Source organism: Erithacus rubecula, assembly GCF_903797595.1.
Source record: "Erithacus rubecula genome assembly, chromosome: 3".
NCBI lineage: Eukaryota > Metazoa > Chordata > Aves > Passeriformes > Muscicapidae > Erithacus > Erithacus rubecula.
In genome coordinates this window covers 67,510,647-67,530,003 of record NC_136689.1, presented here as the reverse complement: position 1 = coordinate 67,530,003, position 19,357 = coordinate 67,510,647, and the positions used below count along the sequence as shown (strand labels likewise).

General features: G+C 43.2%; 1 protein-coding gene and 1 long non-coding RNA gene across 3 annotated transcripts in view; both read left to right on the top strand.

The window, feature by feature from the left end:
- Positions 1–11,525: 11,525 nt before the first annotated feature.
- Positions 11,526–19,357, top strand: part of GMDS (GDP-mannose 4,6-dehydratase) — a 397,060-nt gene continuing 389,228 nt past the window's right edge. Inside the window, exon 1 of one of the 2 annotated variants that reach the window (XM_079300997.1) lies at positions 11,526–12,042. In XM_079300997.1, the coding sequence (XP_079157123.1) occupies positions 11,926–12,042 (117 nt within the window). In that variant the 5' untranslated portion in view covers positions 11,526–11,925. The remainder of the gene's footprint in view (positions 12,043–19,357) is intronic. The other variant, XM_079300996.1, reaches the window with a different exon arrangement.
- On the top strand, positions 12,251–19,120 carry LOC306799658. Its single transcript, XR_013773654.1, has 5 exons — positions 12,251–13,870; positions 14,835–15,814; positions 17,764–17,817; positions 18,265–18,456; positions 18,946–19,120. It is a non-coding gene; the product is annotated as an uncharacterized lncRNA (long non-coding RNA).

Genomic DNA, 19,357 nt, shown 5'->3' with positions numbered 1-19,357 from the left:
CTTCTGGTTCACAGGCTCAGTGTTTAAATGACTACACTGATGTTAGGGCTGATGAAATGGGGTTACTTATTACTTTTCATTCAGCCTGCCAAACAGTGTTTTGGTTACTGTAGTTTTTGTTGATTACTTCTCTAATGAACTTGAATCAGACAGAATCTGATTCAAAGCCCATGGAGCTCAGGAAGTGATAAAACTGGACAAGTGTGTTTGCTGCTGCAGGTGTGATATAGAGTCCAGACCTGCAATTCTTCCCTTAAGCATGTACAGCCCCAGAACCCAAAGAGCAAGCCTGACTATTCTAGCTGTGTTGAGGATGGAGACACTTGGAGAATGAACCCAAAGGAAGACACTTTGCTGTCTTATAAGGAAAAAGATGATAAACATAACCTCATTATTTACATCCAATATCTGATTCTTATTTTTTAAATGAGGTCTCCATTTCCCTGGCTGAAGGCTGCACCTGTCAGAAATTTACTGAAAGAAAAACATGGTAAAAATGTGCGTGTGAAATCCTGTTTGGTAAAATGGAGACCACCAAAAAATCTAAATAGTGTTTTCTATGTAGATCCTGTCATTTACATTGTTATAGCGTGCATTGCTGGCCATCTTATCCCAGTCAATGAAAAGTTTGGTTGGATGTCATGGTAAGGACTTTGCTAGATAGGTAATGCAGGCTAGAAGGTGAAGTCCAATGCTTAGAAACATAGTAACAATCTGGTTAAAAGTTCCACCACTCTCCTACAGGCCTTGTCAGACCTCTGTGGTTTCTGTTTGAAATTACAGCAGATTTTTTCCAGTGGAGCATAGCAGCTGAATGTGTGCCCCATGTGCAGAGTGGGAGGTTTCTCACATTCCCACCTTGCAGTCAAAAAGTCTTCTGGCAGCAAGTAGTGCTAATTTAACACATTTCTTTCCAATGCCATTTTGCCAGCAGGCAACCAGAAACATTGCTAGGTGTTCAAAGCAGAGGTGATGTTGGAATGGAAAAAAACAGGATTTATCCAAAGAAGCTTGAGGTCACTCCTGAGGCTCTGTCCTGGGAGTACCCACCCAATTCTGCGGAAAGTCAATATCTGACCTGATACACGGTTGCATTTGACTAAATGCTAGTTCGGTTGCCACCAGGGAGAATAAAGCCTGTTTATAATTTTGGGTGAGGTAGATGTATGTGTGACAGAAAAGCCCCATCTTGGTTAATCAGTTTTCTCCTGTATATATATATCTTTCTTTTCCTTCTTTCTGTCCCTCAGGTCTTGTTTTTCCAAAGCCAAAAGAGTGCTTATCCTGAAGTTGTTACAGGAACTTTCTTGAAGTCTGGTAGAATACTTTTCCTTTGGTTTAGTGAGTTTCATAGCTTGTTTTGAAAGGCAAAGCATTCCTGCAAAAGCATGCCTGCAAACCCTTCTACCCAAACCATAGGGACTTCTGTACAATTGCTCTTTGCCTTGCCAGAAGAGACAGCTCTCCAGAAACACCCTGGAAGGAAAAGAGAACAAGCTGGATGATGAGCAGGGTGGTATTCAAAGATTAACCACCAGAATTAAGCAGATGCTTCTATTAACCATCTGGCTCAGCCACACCAATGGCTAATTTGACCCAGAAAGCAGAGACACTACCTCATAGTCTGTAACACATGAGTCAGTGAAAGCATCTGACAAAGATGATCAAGTAATTATAGTCTCCAAAATTGTCAGAGTCGGAGGTGGGACATAGCTGATGCTGTCACTTGCTTGCACACATGGGACAATTGTGTCACCAGGGCTATAGTCAAACACTTCAGCACTTTGGCTTGAGTCTTGCCAAACAAATCTTTCCTCAGTTAACCAAGAAAACTTATTTGTTTCAATAATCATGTAGTGACTGCAAAACATAAATAAAATACTGAACATTTTGGGCCAGATTCTTTGGTGGTCCTTTGCTGCTGGGCCAAGGGGGCACAGAGATAGAAAGTGGTGATAGCCTCAATTATGCTCAGGGAGATTATGGGTGTAGCATTGGATTCTACTACAAAGGAAATGCTTTGGAAGGAGCATTTTAATTAGTAGATCTGGTGTCTTGAGCCTAGAGAAGCCAGAAATGAAGGTATCAGAAATGTCACTGTTAATCTGCCCTATAAAACAAAACGAAACAAACCAAACCAAACCAAAACATAAACAAACCACCATACCAAACCAAACAACATACTCTCATTTCGGAGGGCAACAGCCTTGAGAGTATGGGATAAACCAGCTACTGAGGTTGAAAATATGTTTTTGGGTTTTTTTCCCCCTTGAACTGTGGCGTTTCTTTTTCTTTCTTTCTTTCTTTCTTTCTTTCTTTCTTTCTTTCTTTCTTTCTTTCTTTCTTTCTTTCTTTCTTTCTTTCTTTCTTTCTTTCTTTCTTTCTTTCTTTCTTTCTTTCTTTCTTTCTTTCTTTCTTTCTTTCTTTCTTTCTTTCTTTCTTTCTTTCTTTCTTTCTTTCTTTCTTTCTTTCTCTCTTTCTCTCTTTCTCTCTTTCTCTCTTTCTCTCTTTCTTTCTTTCTCTCTTTCTTTCTCTCTTTCTTTCTTTCTTTCCTGGCTATTCTTTAAATAGCAATATGGATCTGTCATTCTGAGTAATGGGGAATTTGCTTTTTTTGGTGTTATGGCAAATCTTTTTGTCTGTATTGTAAAGGCACTGTCCTAACCAGCCTTTTGGTAGCTGTTCCCTGAGGCCACCTCAGATCTGTTGCCATTGCAGAACCTTGGAACCTGCTGGGGAAGGAAACAGGTGAGAAAAAGCTGAAGAAGGGTCTTGTCCCCTCGACTCAGGAGGTCTGTTCAAGCCAAGGCATTCATCCATGATCCCTGTGCCTGGCCATGTGCCTCACTGATTTGGACACTGCCTCTGTCTTGCAGACTTGATATCCTGGCTTGTCCTTGGCTTTGCCTCATTGCTACAGTCTTGCCTGGTGAACTAGACTTGACTAACCCTGGTTACTACCACAGGACCTGCTCTGCTCTTTGTTTCTGGGTGCTGTAGTACTGCAGCCCTCATCAGTGGAATTGCTGCCCAGCCAGCCTGGCTACAGCCCTCACCTTCAGCCTCGCCTGTGCTGGTCCCTCAGACCGGAGTCATCACAAATGCTTGTTCAGATATCAAATTTGTGGCTGAAAAAACACTGTGGTGTCAAGCAACAGAGAAGTGATGACTTGGGTGAGACAGGAATAACCTATGGGCCTCAGTCTCCCCCTCTGATTACTGCTCTGCTACCTATATGTAACCCTAAAGAGTCCACTAAGAGCAGGAGAGCACAATCAACCTTTGGCTGCTGTAGGATTAGCTAGTGCCATTTATGAGAGCCTGCCTGGCAGTTGAGGACTTGTGGGAATTCGATGGGATTCTTTGTTATTGACCCTGTAGAGGTCAAGATCTCACTCCTAAAAAAATATTGCAAGGCTGAAGCATCAAGAAGAATGTTACCCATCCAGGCCAGGGACAACTGTCGCAGGTCTTTCCTGATAAATACTCATCTAGTCTGTTATCAGGGAACTAAATTGTGGAGCTGCTACAAGCTGCCCATGCAGATCTATTCCAGTGCTGTAGATTCTTAACCTTAAAATCTACTATATCTTCCCCTATCCATAAAGAGGACAGAAAATAGATTACTCCCTACCCTAACTTTTTGTAGCATCTTCTTACACATTTGAAGAGTGTGTTGGTCCTTCCTTCCTGGACAGTATCATTCACTCCTATGCTAAAAGACCCCACTGTTTTCCCAAACTTTGCTTCCAAATTTTTTAGAATTTTGATAATTTCATGGCTTTACTTCAGCTTCTGAACATCCTGCAACAAACACAGTGCCCCACTTCAGACCCTAACACTAAACCATGCATCAGTATTACTTCTCCTACTTACAGATTGTACACCTATATCTATACTGTGTTTTCTCATTTCAGCAATAATATGCTTCTGTTGGTTCCATTAAAAATTTTTTATTTATTTTTATGTCATGATTCCTTATTCTGTATTTTTTTAACTGATTAGTTCTGCAACCCACTCCCCAAAATGCAATATTTTTAATTAGTCCCTGTGGAATTAATATGATTTTTCCCATAGATCATTTTATTGGAGATGATTTTTATTTCTAATCTAATTTATTTACGTTTCCACTAAGCCTCACAGAAATCCCTCTATTCCATCTTCTAGACTGTTTAAAGAAAATACCACCTTGCTTAGATCCATTCCTTTGCAATGGATCTTAACTATCAGTCATACTTCAGCAGAAAGACATTAAATAAGCTGTCTTTCAATGTCATTCACTAATAATTACTCTTCCATTGAGTAGCTCATTAACTCTGTTTTTCCTATTATTAATGCACTGACAGAAGAATTTCACAAGCAATAGTTGGCAGGATTATCATCTCACTGGCCTATCTAGTGCTGCTCTTGTGTGCTGTCGAAAATAATCTTTAGTACTCTGATACAGTTTCTACTTCCTGTACAATTTCCTCCCATGTTAGGCATCAAAGGGACATAACCAAGTTGGTCACTTACTCTGCTTCCGGACCATTGCCTGCACCTGGAAAGTTTGCAGTTGCACCTTTAATATAATTTCTTTCACGGTACACGATTTCTTTTTAAATTCCCTTTTTTTTCCTTGGATCAGCCTTCCAGGAAATGTTACCTAATGACTCTCTGGATAAGTGAAATCTGTCCTCCTGAAGTCCTGTTGACTTTTACTGTAGCATTGCCTCTTTCTAGTCCCAAGGAAATGTGAATTCTGTCATTTCCCCGTCACTGGCACCCATGTTCCTCTTTGACCAGCCCCAGCAGGTTCTGTTTGTTGGTTCAGAGCCGCCACTCTGTGACAAACCAAAACAAGTGCTACCAGGATCTGACTCTGTCAGCACCTAGCAAACAGTTAATGCATTGTAATGGGGGTAATAAAGAAGTAATTTTGTGTATAATTCTTCTGGGTTTGGTCACAACTAATCCCAGAACAATGTGTCCCAGGCACACAAGGCTGTGGAATGGAACAGCTCTTGAAATCTGCATATTAAAACAATAGCACTAATTCTTCAGTTACACTTAGCCACAAATAAAATTCAAAAGGGTACATAAGTGTGAATAGCATTTATCTTGACAAATACATATGCTGTTACAAAACAACAGTCCCAGAAAAGCAGAGTCCTCTCTGGTCCACATCTTGTGTCTCTTACGTTCTTCTATTCATGTGTTCTATGAGTGGGGAGACAATTTGGGAAAGCAAACACAGGTATTTTACCCATCTTCTAAGAAAATAATCCAGACTACAGGGCACTGATTTCTTTTCATTTTCCTGTTAAAAATGTTTATAACTCACTTCTTTGCTCTCTGCTATAGTCTTGAGTTCAGTGACAAGGAACAGATGCTGACTTACCACCCCATTTCAGTTAATTCTTTGAATAGCTAACACTTGCTTAATGGGACTCTCTTAACAGACACCATACCACTCTGTGAGTGCATTGTTTTTTTCCCAAGGTGGTCTTTTTTATAGTGTGAGAAATACAGGATTGCTGTTTTCTTTTCTGATTAGAAGTCTTTTGAACAAGATTTGTGTAAGGATTTGGGTGTATGTTAGACTATATGTAAGGCCAAGAAAAGAAAGAACTTGTGTAAGAAATAACTCTTGTACTGTATTCTAATGTCTTTCCAGAGCAGAAATCCCTGATATCCCCATTCACATTACTGAGTGGATTAAACAATTCCAACGGGGGTACAAAATCTGCATTGTTGAAACTTACTCCCCATAAAGAAAATGTCTGTAATAAAAAGATTAATCCTGGTACACATCAGGGCCATGGATGGAGATACATGGGTTTGTGTGTGTATGTGTATGAGTTGTGGCATTTGGGAAAAACCTGGCCTTCCAGTAGTTGCTCTTTTTCTTTAGGCAGACTTTCAAGGCTTATCATAGAACTTTTAGTTCCTTCTCTGATACCCTCTTAAGGAAAAAAAGAAAACAAGTCCAACAAATGAGATTTTAATCAGACACATTTTGATATTGAAGTTTCTCATTCTCATCAGGCCCAGTGATTTCTGGTGATTTTTCAAACCTATCAATTAAATGTTGATAACATTCATTCTGTGTGGTGTATTTCCATATCACTGCTATCCTGCTGGAAGCACTGCACGTGAAGACCCTCATAGGGAGTTGGATATTTCGGATTCAGCTTCTCTCTTTGTGAGCTTCTCTAAAAGATGAAAACTTGCTTTTCAGGTCTAGCAATATTATGCTTTTATAGTTTTCTGAACTTCAGTCACTAGATTTCCCAAAGAGCAGCCAACATCTCCCTTAAAGGTCTCATGAACTCCTAGAACATACTGAAATAATCATGTTGGGCAAAAGCGTTTCTAATCAGTCATGCACAGAGAATTCTTCTTTTCCATCCAGTTACAAACCTGTTTCTTCTCTCAGGTGTTTTAACTCCAGTGGCTCCAGTCCAGTTAGCATCAGTTCACAAAGCTGTAAGGGACAATTGCATATGCTAACACATTGCTGGGCCTGATGCTTTTTGTACTCGTGGCTCTTTACTCCCTTCTGGGAATGAAAAGGGACATTTATTTGGTGTTTCTTACAGAAACAATGCCCATAATTAGGTACCTCCAGTGCTGGCTGAGATACAGAGGAACGTTTGTTAATTATTTCCGTGTGCTTGAGAAGCACATTGTACCAAGGGCTGGCTTGCCTGGGGACCACAAGTAGGGAGGTACTAGACTGTCACTGCCATGCTCCTTTTCAACAATACAGTATTTCTTTTAGAGTCAGGGCTTGGCTTGGATCCCTGGCTGCTCTATGTGAGTCCCAAAGGTATCCACAGTCCTGGCTGTCCTGCCTGCTGACAGGTTCCTTTGCCCCTGTTCACCACCCAGAATTCCACACCATCAGCCTCTGCCCAGAGATGCTGCAGAAGGGCCAGGCTCCAGCTAACCTCAGTCCATGTGCTGAGGCTACCAAACATAGCCCATCATGCTGCAGAAAGCTCTGCCAGCATCCCCATTTCTTCACACCCGTGCTGTTCCTGCACCAAGCACGGGAGGGACTGAGATTTGCATGCCTGGTCATGGTGCTGTTCCAGACTTGAGTCTCCCAGGCAGAAACTTTTAGATGGATATAAACAGTGGCACCAAGCTCAGTCTGGATCCTGCTTTTCCATGTTTTACTGCAGGGTAGAGCAATTTCTTGGTAGTGGTGGAGATTGATGTGAGAGAGTGACATGGCACTGGCACTGCCTCTGCCTTTGAAACACCAGGCTGTGCGGGGTGCTGTAAAAATCACACCATGACAGCACCAACAGGATCTGGGTCTCTGCCTTTCAAAGGATGAATCTTTGCCAGGAACTTAGCAAGTCTGACCAGTCTTACCCACCCCTTCAAAAGTAAGCAGGCGAGCCCTTGTGAAGAGGAAAAGGAGACTGTTAGTACTTTGTGGGCTGGGCACAGGCCACAAATGCTGAACACAAAGAGCTCCAGCTGGGAGTCAGTACCGCCAGGAATTTTCCCCCCTCTGTAATGCAGAGTTGAAGTACTGATGACTCAACTTCATTTTCCATTGAGAAGTCTTCTTGAAAAGAAATTCAGCCTGTTGGAAAAAAGTGCAAGATTTGTCAGGCACAAAAGAACCACCTGAGAAGCAAATGGCTCCCAAGTGCTGCTTATCTCCAGGCCTTGAGGCTCTTTCCAGAACCATCCTTGAATCCTCCTGTTTCCGCTCCACCTGCTAAGTCACCATGTCAGAGTACTGAAGCTGTGGATCACTCCACATGCCCTTAAATCTTAAAGATAACAGTTAGAAAAATAATTATGAGACTTCCCCTCCATCCCTCCTCTTGTCTCTGCCCACTCTTCACTCTTCTTATTTCCTCATGAGATCTGGTGCTCTTTCCTCTCACTCCAACATCTGCACTTTCCTATTGTCATGGATGTCCCCTGGACTCACCCTTCTCTCCTTTCACACATGCTTTCCACAGCTCCCTAGCTCTGTGAAGTCAATGAATACAACTATTTACTGCCATTACTTTAAAACAGCAAAGTAGAAAAAGAAACTATTTCTGTAGTACTTTATCCTGGGCCTACCTTGATTGCCTGCCTGTATAAACCAAAAGTTCTGCAGAAAGGACAGTGCACTTGGATGAGCTACCCACCTTCCACTGGCTCCCTTTGTGCAGTCCCCAACCAGCCCTGGTGGGGTTTTGAACAATCCCTTGATGCCACCATGGACTTCACAGCTGGGGACAGGATCCAAAGAATTTGCTAGTTGCAGAAAAGCAAAGTAAAATGCATTGTAGTCAGCACTCTTCTGTGATCCCTGGACACTGTTTTAATGGAGTTCACATTGCCACAATGCAGAAGTTGCTTAAACTATTGGATGAGGATCATTTAGAAGAACCTCAGAAAAACAAAAATAATCAGTTTCCCTGTGTTGCACTGAAAGATGCAGGGAAAGAGGGCTCCACTCAGTCCAATGACAACTTCTAACTCCTGTACAGAATAGGATGCAGTGGCACCATGTCAACATTTACCACAGGTCTAGCATGAGCTAATTTTACTGTAATAAAATTAGGGATATCTTCCTCCTATAGTGAATAAAATCAGCATTTTAAATCACTTCTACTTTTCTATTTCAATATTTCTACTTCTGAAGTAAGGCTACTTATTTCCTGCAAGAACTTACAACTGATTCACAAGATGTTCTTAAGCCACGCATAGTTACCTTTCTAAATTTCAAAGGCAATTTCAAAACCATTGAGATCATCAGGACTGCAATATATAAGATATTCAAGTGTGATAAGATTTTAATGTACAGATGTTCTCCCTCCTTTTCACTTTTCCTTAACACTTAAGGTGCTATTTTTTGCAATCTAATACACTTCAGTCTTTTGTCCGACTACCTTTTTCTTCATTACTCTCAATGCCATTTATTTTTCTCTCCGGTTTTCCCTCTCTGCTTCTTCCTTCCTCATTTTATATAATTTCCTGGTTTAGCCAGCTCAACATCGATTAGCTGTGCTCTCCACCCCTCTTTTCCTGTGGTACTTGTTTTTATCCACCAGTATCAAGCAAACATCTGTCCTATCTTTTTCCCCCAGTTCTTTGGGTGGCAGCTTTAAAGGTAATGCTGCACATGCTGTTCTTTGTGTCTCCTCAGACTGTGCCAGACCATTTACTCGCTGGGCATAAAACTTTTACTGGACACCCATGCTCACACAAGCATCTCCTCTTCCAGGGATCCAAGGGTGATGGTGGTGCAGGTGTGCATCAGTCTGCTGTCTCCTCTTTCCCTGGGAGGAGGAACTTTGCCAGTTTTAGAAGCCAGAGCTGGGTCCACACGGACGTGTGAGAAAGTGATTACGGTGTGGGCAGACACATCTCTAAGTAAGGTAGCACATGCCATGGTACAGGTGCTGGAGGCAGCAAGGAGACATCAGTGCAGCCTAGCACTCAGTGAATATTAATCCTGGAGCCCCTGGGGGGCTGCTGGTCCAGTTTTCAGCTGCAGTCTGACATAAATTGCTGTCAACACCAGAGTAACTTAGGTAAAATCTAGTACCTGGGCCACAATTGAGCCTTCAGTCTCTTCTGCAAATGTACTTTGGAAGACTTTGGTGACAGAACAGTCTTTGTGCATTAAACCTGGAATGTGCCTGTGCATGCCAGGGGCAGACCTAGCAGGATTATGGTAGCTGGCTAACTGTGTCTGCAGCTACTACTGCCAGACTTATAAATGGGACAGAAATTTAAACAAGTTAAAGGGGGCTTTTTTGGTGTTTTGGTTTTTTTTTTTTCCTTTTTAGCTTCAGTCAGGTGGAACTTGAATTGGGCTACACCCTGTCTGGTTTCACTTGCCTGTTTCTAGTATTACTATTGGCCAAAAATACAAGCATGAACCCTGCTAAAGTGTTCTCAGCTAAGTCTGGATGGGATGTTCCCCTTACAAAAGTGACACAGGTTGCAGTCTTCTGCTCTGAATCGCTCAGGAGTGCAGCCACTGAGCAGGAAGGAGATTGATCTACTGCTCTGAATAGAGGAAGAGGAGGAGGTGCCTGTCACCTGAGAGTAAAATAAAAGCAAAAGGTCATCGGTCAGCTGATGTACTTGATTAACCAGGCTATTTATGAAGGGTGTGAACCAGCTTCCCCCCTCAGTGGAGTGTTTTTGGGAAAAACAAGGAAAATACTACGTCTGAAAAATAGTTCTTGTGGGATACTGGATAACTGGGCTAGGAAAGTTCTGTTTGGAGAAAGCAACCAAATAAAAGGCTATTACTTGCACATGTAGGCCCCAGGGATGGGGCTCCTCTATCACAGCTTCAGGACTTACCCTGTCAGCCCTTCTCACCAGTTTTTTGAGCAGAACAAGAAAAAACATGGACTGCCAAGGAAAACTAGAAAGGACAAGCTTACCTGGCCACATAAAGGACAATTTTTAAGGTTGTGACACATGCACTGTTTTATGCAGCTCAGATCTAACAAGAGAGCAAATGATGTAAGTAAATAAGAATGGAAACTTGCCTCTAACTCGCTCTAATCTCAAATCCTAGGTTTTCAAGTAAAGATTTGTGCCTTATTTCTGGAATAAATATTTCTGAATATAATAAATATTTCTGAAACTCTCAGAATTTGATATTCTTTTATTTCTCCTGTGTAATTTTAAAACTGAGAGGGTGGCGCTCATTTGTGGTGCCCCTCCTCTCTGAATCTGAGGCTGTACATCCAAAGCAAGCACTCAGTGGGATGAAGTAATTTTGCACAAGGAGTAGCCGATGTTGCTAACTCAGATAGAACTGCATGTGATTGTCAGAAAAGGGAGGCAGAAATGGTACAACTGGGATGACATCCCGCAACTAAGTAACATAATACAAAGTCTCCATGGCATCGCAGACTGTAAGGCAGCAAGAAGGGAATTTAAACCTAGAAAGCAGGGAATAGCATACAAGAAAGTGTTCACAATTTGAGAGTACAGTTCCATTTGAAGGGAACGCTCCTAGCCTCTGTTTTGCTTGGGGTTGTTTTTTTTTTTTTTTTTTTTTTAATTTTTAATATACTATGGTTTTTCAATGACATGGAAAGTTTTATTGGTCACGCAAAATAGCAATAGAAAAATTAACAGTACGGTGATCATACGCAGAGGCCCTGTCATCCAAACATCATCCAAGCAGTGAGGGAACTGATGCGAAATCCTTCATGGAATAACAGCAAATCACGGGCAGGCACCTTCTTCTTTGTACATACAGCGACCTGCTGCCTCGGGGACAGCCGTGCTGGTCCAGTGCCCCATCAGAGAAGAAATACTTTTTGTGAACGCCTTTTTCCAGACGCCTTCGGTCCGTTCCATAACCGAGTGTCACGGAGTGGGCGCGCCCCGTGCCTCCAGCGCGGCCCCCGGACCGCGGTGATTCCTCCGCGCCGCGGGGGGCGCTGTGCGCCCGGCCCCGCTCGCCTCACGGAGCACCGCCGGCGCATCCCCCGGCCCGACACGCGCTCAGGAAGTCGGGCGGCCCCGCTCCTCCTCTTCTTCCTCCTCTTCTTCCTCCTCCTTCTCGTCTTCCTTCTTCTCCTCCTCCTCCTCCCCCGGCCACGCCCCGCGCCGCCCGCTCTCAGCCAATCGCCGCGCCGCTTTTCGGCCACGGCGCGCCTCCCGCCCCTCCCGGGAAGTGCCGGGGCTCCTGATTGGCTGCGGGGCCGAGCGGCGCGGCGGGAGCGGCGCGGAGCGCGGGGCGCGCTCCCGGGAGCGCGGCGGGAGCGCGCCTGCGGGGGGGCTGCACCTGCGGCCGCCGCGGGGCGGGGCGGGAGCGCGGGCGGGCGGGAGCGCGGAAATGTCGGGGCAGCGCAGGTAACCCCGGGTGCCGCAGGCATCCTCCCCTCCGTGCCCGCCCCCAGCGTCGGGAGCCGCGCCTCCGCCCCGGGATACCTCCGCACCTGGAGGATGGCACAGCCCGCGGCGCAGGAGGCGTGTGGCTGCGCCGCCGCCGCCGCACCGGGAGACGACGGCGAGGAGATGAACGGCAGGAAGGTGGCTCTGATCACCGGCATCACCGGGCAGGTAACGGCGGGAGCTCCCCTCGCTCGCGTGCCCTCCCGGCGGCGGAGGGAGAGGGGATGCGATGGGAAGGAGCCGCCCTGAGGCGGCCGGGACCGGGACCGAGACCGGGACCGGGGCCGGGCGTGGGTCTGCCCGAGCCTTCGCTCCGGGCCCCAGGCACATCCCAGCCCGGTGCCCCTTGCCCTTGGTGCCCGCTGTTCCTGGGGCTCCCTCTGACAGACCCCTCGTGGGTAGGGCTTGTCTGCCCCGGCGGTCTGTAGTGCTCTTCGGCTGGTGCGAACGAGGAGCGGTGTCTCGTGTCTGTCCTGCCTGTGCCAGGAATTCCTGAGAAATCAGCTAAGCCTGTGCAGAGATGAGGTGTGAAGTGAGCATCGCTGGGAAAGGCGCCGCACCTAGGGGAGAGAGTACCAGGAGCCAGTGTTGGGAATCTTCATCCTAGTCTGCAGGTGTGAGGCAGCCGGCCTTGGCTGTGACCTGGGCTGCCTTGTCACTCAGAAGGGATGTTTGTCCCTTGTCACTGTGACACTGGGCAGCCGTGCATTTACAGTCAGTACCTGCTTTATACTGAAACCTGGATGGATGGCAAAAGCGCTTCCCCAGGCTGCTTGTTTTATGTTCATGTACATTCATTGCAGTCTCCAATTTTTTTGGCTATATTACTCATAGGGATAATGATGCTCTCAGAGTCCTGGTGCTTTGAGCAGAAGGTGCAGGAGAAAAATGACATGGAAAGAGAAAGAAATCACAGTTTCCCTTGGAGCAACTTCTGCATGATGAAAAAAGATATGGTGGTGAGTTTTAACTTGTTGAGGTGTGCAGGAGGGTAGATATGTGCAGTTTGTGGCTTGTGCTGCTACACTTCCAGTAGGCAGCTGGGATAGTTGGTTGGACTGTTTGTGCACACAGGGATCTGCATTGCTCTACCTTTGCTGGCAAGTGGGTGCTAAATGAAAAGTTGTCCTGGACATGCTTACTCATATTTGAGGAACATCTTATTTGCAATGTAGATACCTCCCACTACCTGGAAAAATTTACTCTCCTTGCACATTGCTTATCTCCAGGAACATGCTGGTACTGAGTGAGTTTGCTTGGAGGGTGTATCTCCTGTGATTGCTATGGCTTGCTAAGTAATGTGTAGTAGTCATTAAGGCTCATTTTGGAATCCCGGTGGAACAGCATTTTTTTCTTTATGGCTTGAATTTAGTCAATGATGGCTTCATACATGGAAGAACTTGTTCCCCTTCAACTGTGACTTGTCCTGGTATGCTTGCAGATCCACTGCAAGGTGCTGGTGTGGACTGTTGAGAAGTCCATTAACACTGTGAAAAAGTACATGTGAACAAGTACATGTACATGAAAAAGCACTGTGAACAAGTACATGAAAACAAACATGTTGCTCTTTTACTCTGAGACAGTCAATGCTGTTTTTATTTTATAGTGGAGGAACCAGTGGGCCCTTTGTGAGTGAATAAATCCAGAGACTAGCTTTTCATCTGCTGTCTGAGAGAACCTGCACTGTGCTTTGAACATTCACCTGCTGCTTGTGTTTCATCTCATTATGCCTGGTCTTGTGTGTTCTTGCCACACTTCTTGGTCCACACTCTTCCCCTGGGTTTGCAGCTGTCTGCCAGTAACGGGCTGGGGAGAACCCTTCCACTGGCTGTGTGACAAGGAGATGTAAGAGGAAAAACTAATGATCTCTGTACTAACACTTTTGCTTGATGTTTATTTCTAGCAAGAGCACAGAGCTTTCCCAAGGACTCCTTTGGTGCTGTGTGAAAAGTCTTCCAGGTTGTTGGCAGAAGTACGTTTCTCTTCATCAAAGATAGTAAGTTAGAGGCCTGTAGCTGCAACACCATGATTCTTTCAGCACTGTGTTCTCTATATTACTTTGTCTGTTTTCAAAGCAGCTCTTCCTTCTTAGCTTAACTTTTGACAGGCATATTATTTATCATTGGAACCAATGGAGAGCCAGAGCTAGGAAAGGCCTTTGTTGGGGTCCTGCAGTTCTCCAGAATTTTGAGATCTGCTGCCAGGGTTCCTGGTCTATTGTTTTTTCTTTTAGATGAATTTTAAAGGAAGGCTCCATACTACTTATTCTTTACCCCTCTTTGAAGAGGCTTCACCCAGAAATGAGAGACTTAAGTTTTGTTTCCTGTGTGAGAAAGGCAGATTTCCATCTCATTTTCCCTGAAGAAACAGTGGAATGTGTTTTTAAACTTCGTTACCATGTGTGAAAATTACAAATCTGCTGAAGTGGAACCTAGAGCTCAGACATTGTCTTCCCCAGGCAATTATTTTAACTCCTGTGCTAAAGAGTGTTGATCTGTTTCATTTTTCTGATGCTCTTTCTAGGTGGGAGATAAAGGCTTGGATCTCTTCAGACTGAGGGTGGTGTAGAACAGAACTCCCCTTATTTCAGTTGTGCCCTTTCTGCTACAGCAAAAAAGGAGCTGGCACAGTTATATTGTATAAGGAACCTGCTTTTGTTTGTGTGTGGCCACTGTACTCTGAGAGTGTTTGCTGAAGTAATGCCCTTTAGGGCCTGGCACATGAGGATAGGTGAAAGATAAGTAATGAGCTGCATGTGCACCATGACAGTTTTGGGCAATTATGGAGCAGGGCTTTTGTTGTTAGAGTACTCTTGGGCCAAGTGAAGTGCTGCTTGAACTGTACAGCCCTTCCTGAGTTGAGATCATGCCACAGCAAGTGTGCTTAATCATAGCGTTGAAATTATTTTTTTTCTGCACTTCTGTGTAACCATGAACCTGTGGATTGTTCTTCTTTTCCAGTGACAAAAGTAGGGGTTTTCTTTCTAGGATGGAGCAAGAGTTGAACTCAGAATTATTCTTTGATAATGGAGCAATTGACTGATGATGCCGCTTTTAACTGGAAGTATGTAGAGATAAGGCACAACTGAAACTTCTGATTAAGGGACTTCTAATGGGGCTCATGAGACTTCACAGCATGCCAGAGAAAGATGGGCTGTCTGCACAAGTTCTGTTTAGTCAGAGACTGGAGGCTCATGCCATTTGCCAGCTTAACTGCACCAGTTAATGAAGTCACTTCTGGTGACTTGCTTCTCTTCTAGATAGAAGGTATTTGGAGGACAGGTATCTACAAGAGTGAATGTATTACTGATAGGAAGGTGAGTTTGACCTTTGGCCAAATTACAGGAGTTGTTTGTGTGCACAGTGAACCCACAAAGGAAAGCAAATTTCATAATTGTATGATTAAGACTTAAATGACGTTCTGGCACCAAGGGATGAACCTTAGTTTCTGTTAAATCAAAGCAGATATATCAGCCTCCATACATTCTGCATTTGCCCTTGGAGTTATGGTGAAATCAGTATCATTCTGCCACTTGCATTGCTGATAAGAGGCTCTAAGCATGTAGGCAGTGGTGTTATATATTCCTTTTGCAGTATTGAGATTTCTCTTATCTTTCTCACACCACAGCAGTGGGATGAACCACATTTCACTGTTTGCTAAAATGACTTCCAGGGAGAGGCAGTTGCTGTGGTTAGATGGATGAAACATTTTTGAAGTGTCACGTAGGTATTGGTCTGCTGGGGACTGCTTGTGAGTAATGCATAACACTCTTTTCTTCGTTTAAAGATAAATATTTTAAATTAAACAGGCCTGTTGCATATGCATATTTATTTTTAAATAAAACCATATTTTTTTTAAAAAAGAAACAACTTGAATGTGACACTTACTGTAAGAGTGCTTTCACAATACAAAATAAATGTGGTGGACTTCGCAAGCCTTGGTGAGTTTAAGAATTATTCTTTAAAAAGGGAAATTTTGAATCAAATACTAGTATTGCCAACAGTGTAATTCTAAATATGCGAATATGGCTTGTCACTTAATTCTGGAAGCTACTAAACCTGTACATTTTTTAAGCATTGTTTTCTAGACCTTGTGACTAAATATCTGTTAAAATTGCATTTGAATATCTATTCAGAATGTCTGATTGCACTGCAATCAGTCTGATTGTCTTTCTTATGCTGATACTTGTAGAAATATTTAGATATTTAGCTTCTTGGAGAAGTACCAAGATATAATCTGTCTGACCCTGACTATGAGGTTATATGTTGATGTTTCTGCTTTTCCCACTTGGCCCCTGGATTATAATACCTATCTGCATGTGGTGCTTTTCTAGGAGACACAGCAAGATAGACCAAGGTAGTTCAGCAGTCCCTTCAAAGCTCAGTTTTGTATGAAGCAATGCATCAGAGCTCAGTGTCAGCACATGCCCTGAGGCTACTGCAAACTGGAGATGAAGGGAGCAGTTGTGTCTCTGCCTTGTGAGATTTCTTAGAGCAGCAATACTGCACCAGCCTCTGCTCCTTTGCCTGCAGTTCTGTCAAATACAGCTTCCATTTGGCAAAACTTAAGGCAGCAACCTCAAGACTTTCAACCAAGCCTGAAGAGAGTGTAGTGTGGGGTCTGCTTCTGTCTTTTGTTTTGGAAGTTCAGTTGCTTACAGCCTTTGCTATTCCTCTAACACACCAAACCCCTACAAATGTGTACTGCAAGTTTCATGCCACTTACATTTTGAGAAAGGTTAGCTGTAGGGGTGGGGGGGGAAGATACTGAGAAAGCAAGATTTGCTGTTGTAAATTGAGGTCAAGTTGTTTGGTATTTTAAAAATTTGGCTGTTGAGATGAAACTGAGCAAGACAGACGCAGTGGGGCAAAGTACAGTAATAACAGAACATGAGTCATTGCTTAGTATTTAAAAAAAAAAACCCCTGAAATTAATATCTAGTATGGAGTAATATACTATATATAAAACTCTTCGATACTCTGTGGCTAAAATCAAATAAATATTACTTGGAGAAGAGTTGTAGAGGAAAGAGTTAAACAATGTTTTTCAAAACTTCTTTCAGTATTGTGATCAAATGATGAGGTGGGAATCTGTATCACTGGAGAACGTATATATACCTGAAAAACAGATGTAGAGAAACATTATAGCCTGTTGTAATAGAGACAGGATGTTGGGTTTGCCAGGAGAAGGATAAAATCAAAGGGATTGGTTTTTTACATTGAAAGAGGAGGATAATCTTTGCTGAAATTGGCTAAAGGTAAATATTAGCATTGCTGCCTTCTCATTAAAACAAATAGTCTTGGTTTCTGAGTAAAGCTAAATATTAGTATTGCTGCCTGTTCATTTAAACAAATATTGTCTTGGTTGAAGCCAAGTACTTTATTTCACTTTCTAAGTAGCCAAGAGTTGTCTTGAGTGAGGATTCCACTGTTGAACATCCTTGTCATAGTTTGAGGATGTAGAGATGTTGGAACACTGAATTTGGCCACAAACTTAAATGCGAGAAATTTCTTTTAAACTTGGGAGAGTATGCATTATTCTGGGGTGGCTTTTATTGGTTTTAAATTATGGGGGTCAAGCACTGGAAGAAACTGCCTATAGAAGTTGAGTGTCTGTCCCTGGAGGTACCTAACCAAACTGGACGTGGCCCTAAGCAACCTGCACTACCTGACCCTGTTTTCAGCAGAGATCTTGAACAGCACAGAAGTCTCTTTCAATATAAGGTTGTATGATATTTTGACTACTCCAAGGACTGGAAGTGGAACACCTTCTCTTTGTGACAAGATGGCATAAAGGGCTTGTTGAAAATAATTTGCAGCAAATGAATAGTGGCTCTGGTGTGAAACTTAAGCTTTCCTAAAATATAATCCAGGTATTTTCCCTTTACAGGATATAAATGAGAAGTGCTGCTATTGATTGTCATCCAAAACTCTTGAGAAAAAGGTATTTTACTCAGTATAAAGTAGTATAACAAATACTGAAATGGGAGGCTAGAATATTTTCTGAAAACAGAGATTCTCTTTATACAAAGATGCCTGAGTTTTGATTGCCTTGACTCCCTCTTGGAAAGACAAGGGCTACTAGATAGACTCATTCTACCAGTGCATTAATAGCCATCTAAAAATACGTGGTTCAATGCTTTACTCTTTCATATGGTTTTATACTCCTCACCAGTATGTACAGATTGACGGGGCTTTTGTCTTCTTCTAGAACTGGTATTCCAGAGCTTTGGCTGCTCTCTGTGCCTGTCTGGGGGAGCCCATCTGCATTCCATTGCCTTTCAGAATGATACAGTTGGTGATGGCATTTGAACATTAGTTATCTAGAAGATGGTCACAATAAAAAGTACTGCTGTATTAACTTCCTTTTTTTCTTTCCACCTTTGTGCAGCTTTGCTCAGTGTTTGTGACTGCCAGTGAAGTCTGTTTTTTAGTTGTATACTGGAGAGGGAAGTTCTGGTAGCCTGGCTCATTTAGCAGGCTTTCAATTTGAGGACCAGTGCAGGCAGTCTGATTCCCTGTGTTTGAACATGATGTATGCAGGATGTGGATTGAGAAACATTGAGAACAAGTGAATCATAAGGTACTGTATACTGTGATGTGTAACTGCTGTGAACATAGATAAAGTACTGAAAGTATTCCAGAAAAAGGAAAATGCTGAAGTTCATGTTAACAATACTGAGATGTGGAACAGTTCTGCACATGGTAACCAAATAGGGTTTGGGAAGATGACTTCCTCCAGGGAACATTTCTCATTACATTTTCTGATCCTGTGGTTAGGGGATTATTTGTCTGAACAGACAGTCCAGGAGAACAGGATATCCCGTTACCAGCAGCATGCAGCTTGTTTAATATTTAATTGTTTTGGGATTTTTAAATTTAATTAAGACTGGTGACTGCTGGTGTAGACAGAAACTGTATTTCTTTACTTCCTAAAGTTTTAAAGAGCTGAAACCTCCTACAGCCAATCCAATCTGAATTGAGAACCCCTTTAAAAATCTTTTCCCTGTGACTTGATCTTCTACCACTAAATTTTGGTCTTTTTTTTCCCCCCTCTGATTATCTCTTTCAGATCCTTTTGTCTGTTGAGCTTTCTGCACAAGGGAGTCGGTTTCTTAGAAAATAAATAGCTATGCAGAAGGGCAAGGAAAAATGGAGTACCTGAACCTGCTGATGGCCTATGTGAGAAACACATCAAAAGCTACCACTGGTGATCCCTATAAATAATAAATAAAAAGTTGAATAAAAGGCTTTTCAGTGCAGTTGTGATACTGGTGTTTATCCTAGTGGTGTTTCCTGTTGCTCACACCTTGTCTTTGAGGAGTACCAAGGCTGGGTTTCTTTGCACCTGCCTATGCTTTCATTCAGTCTAGGAGGCAGGAAGCACTTTCTTTCTCTTGGCAATTCTGAGCAACCTTATCCCAACTTCTCCAGACTTCTGGGTCTGGAGTAGAGTCCTGATTAAGTGACTGTTCTTACAAGCT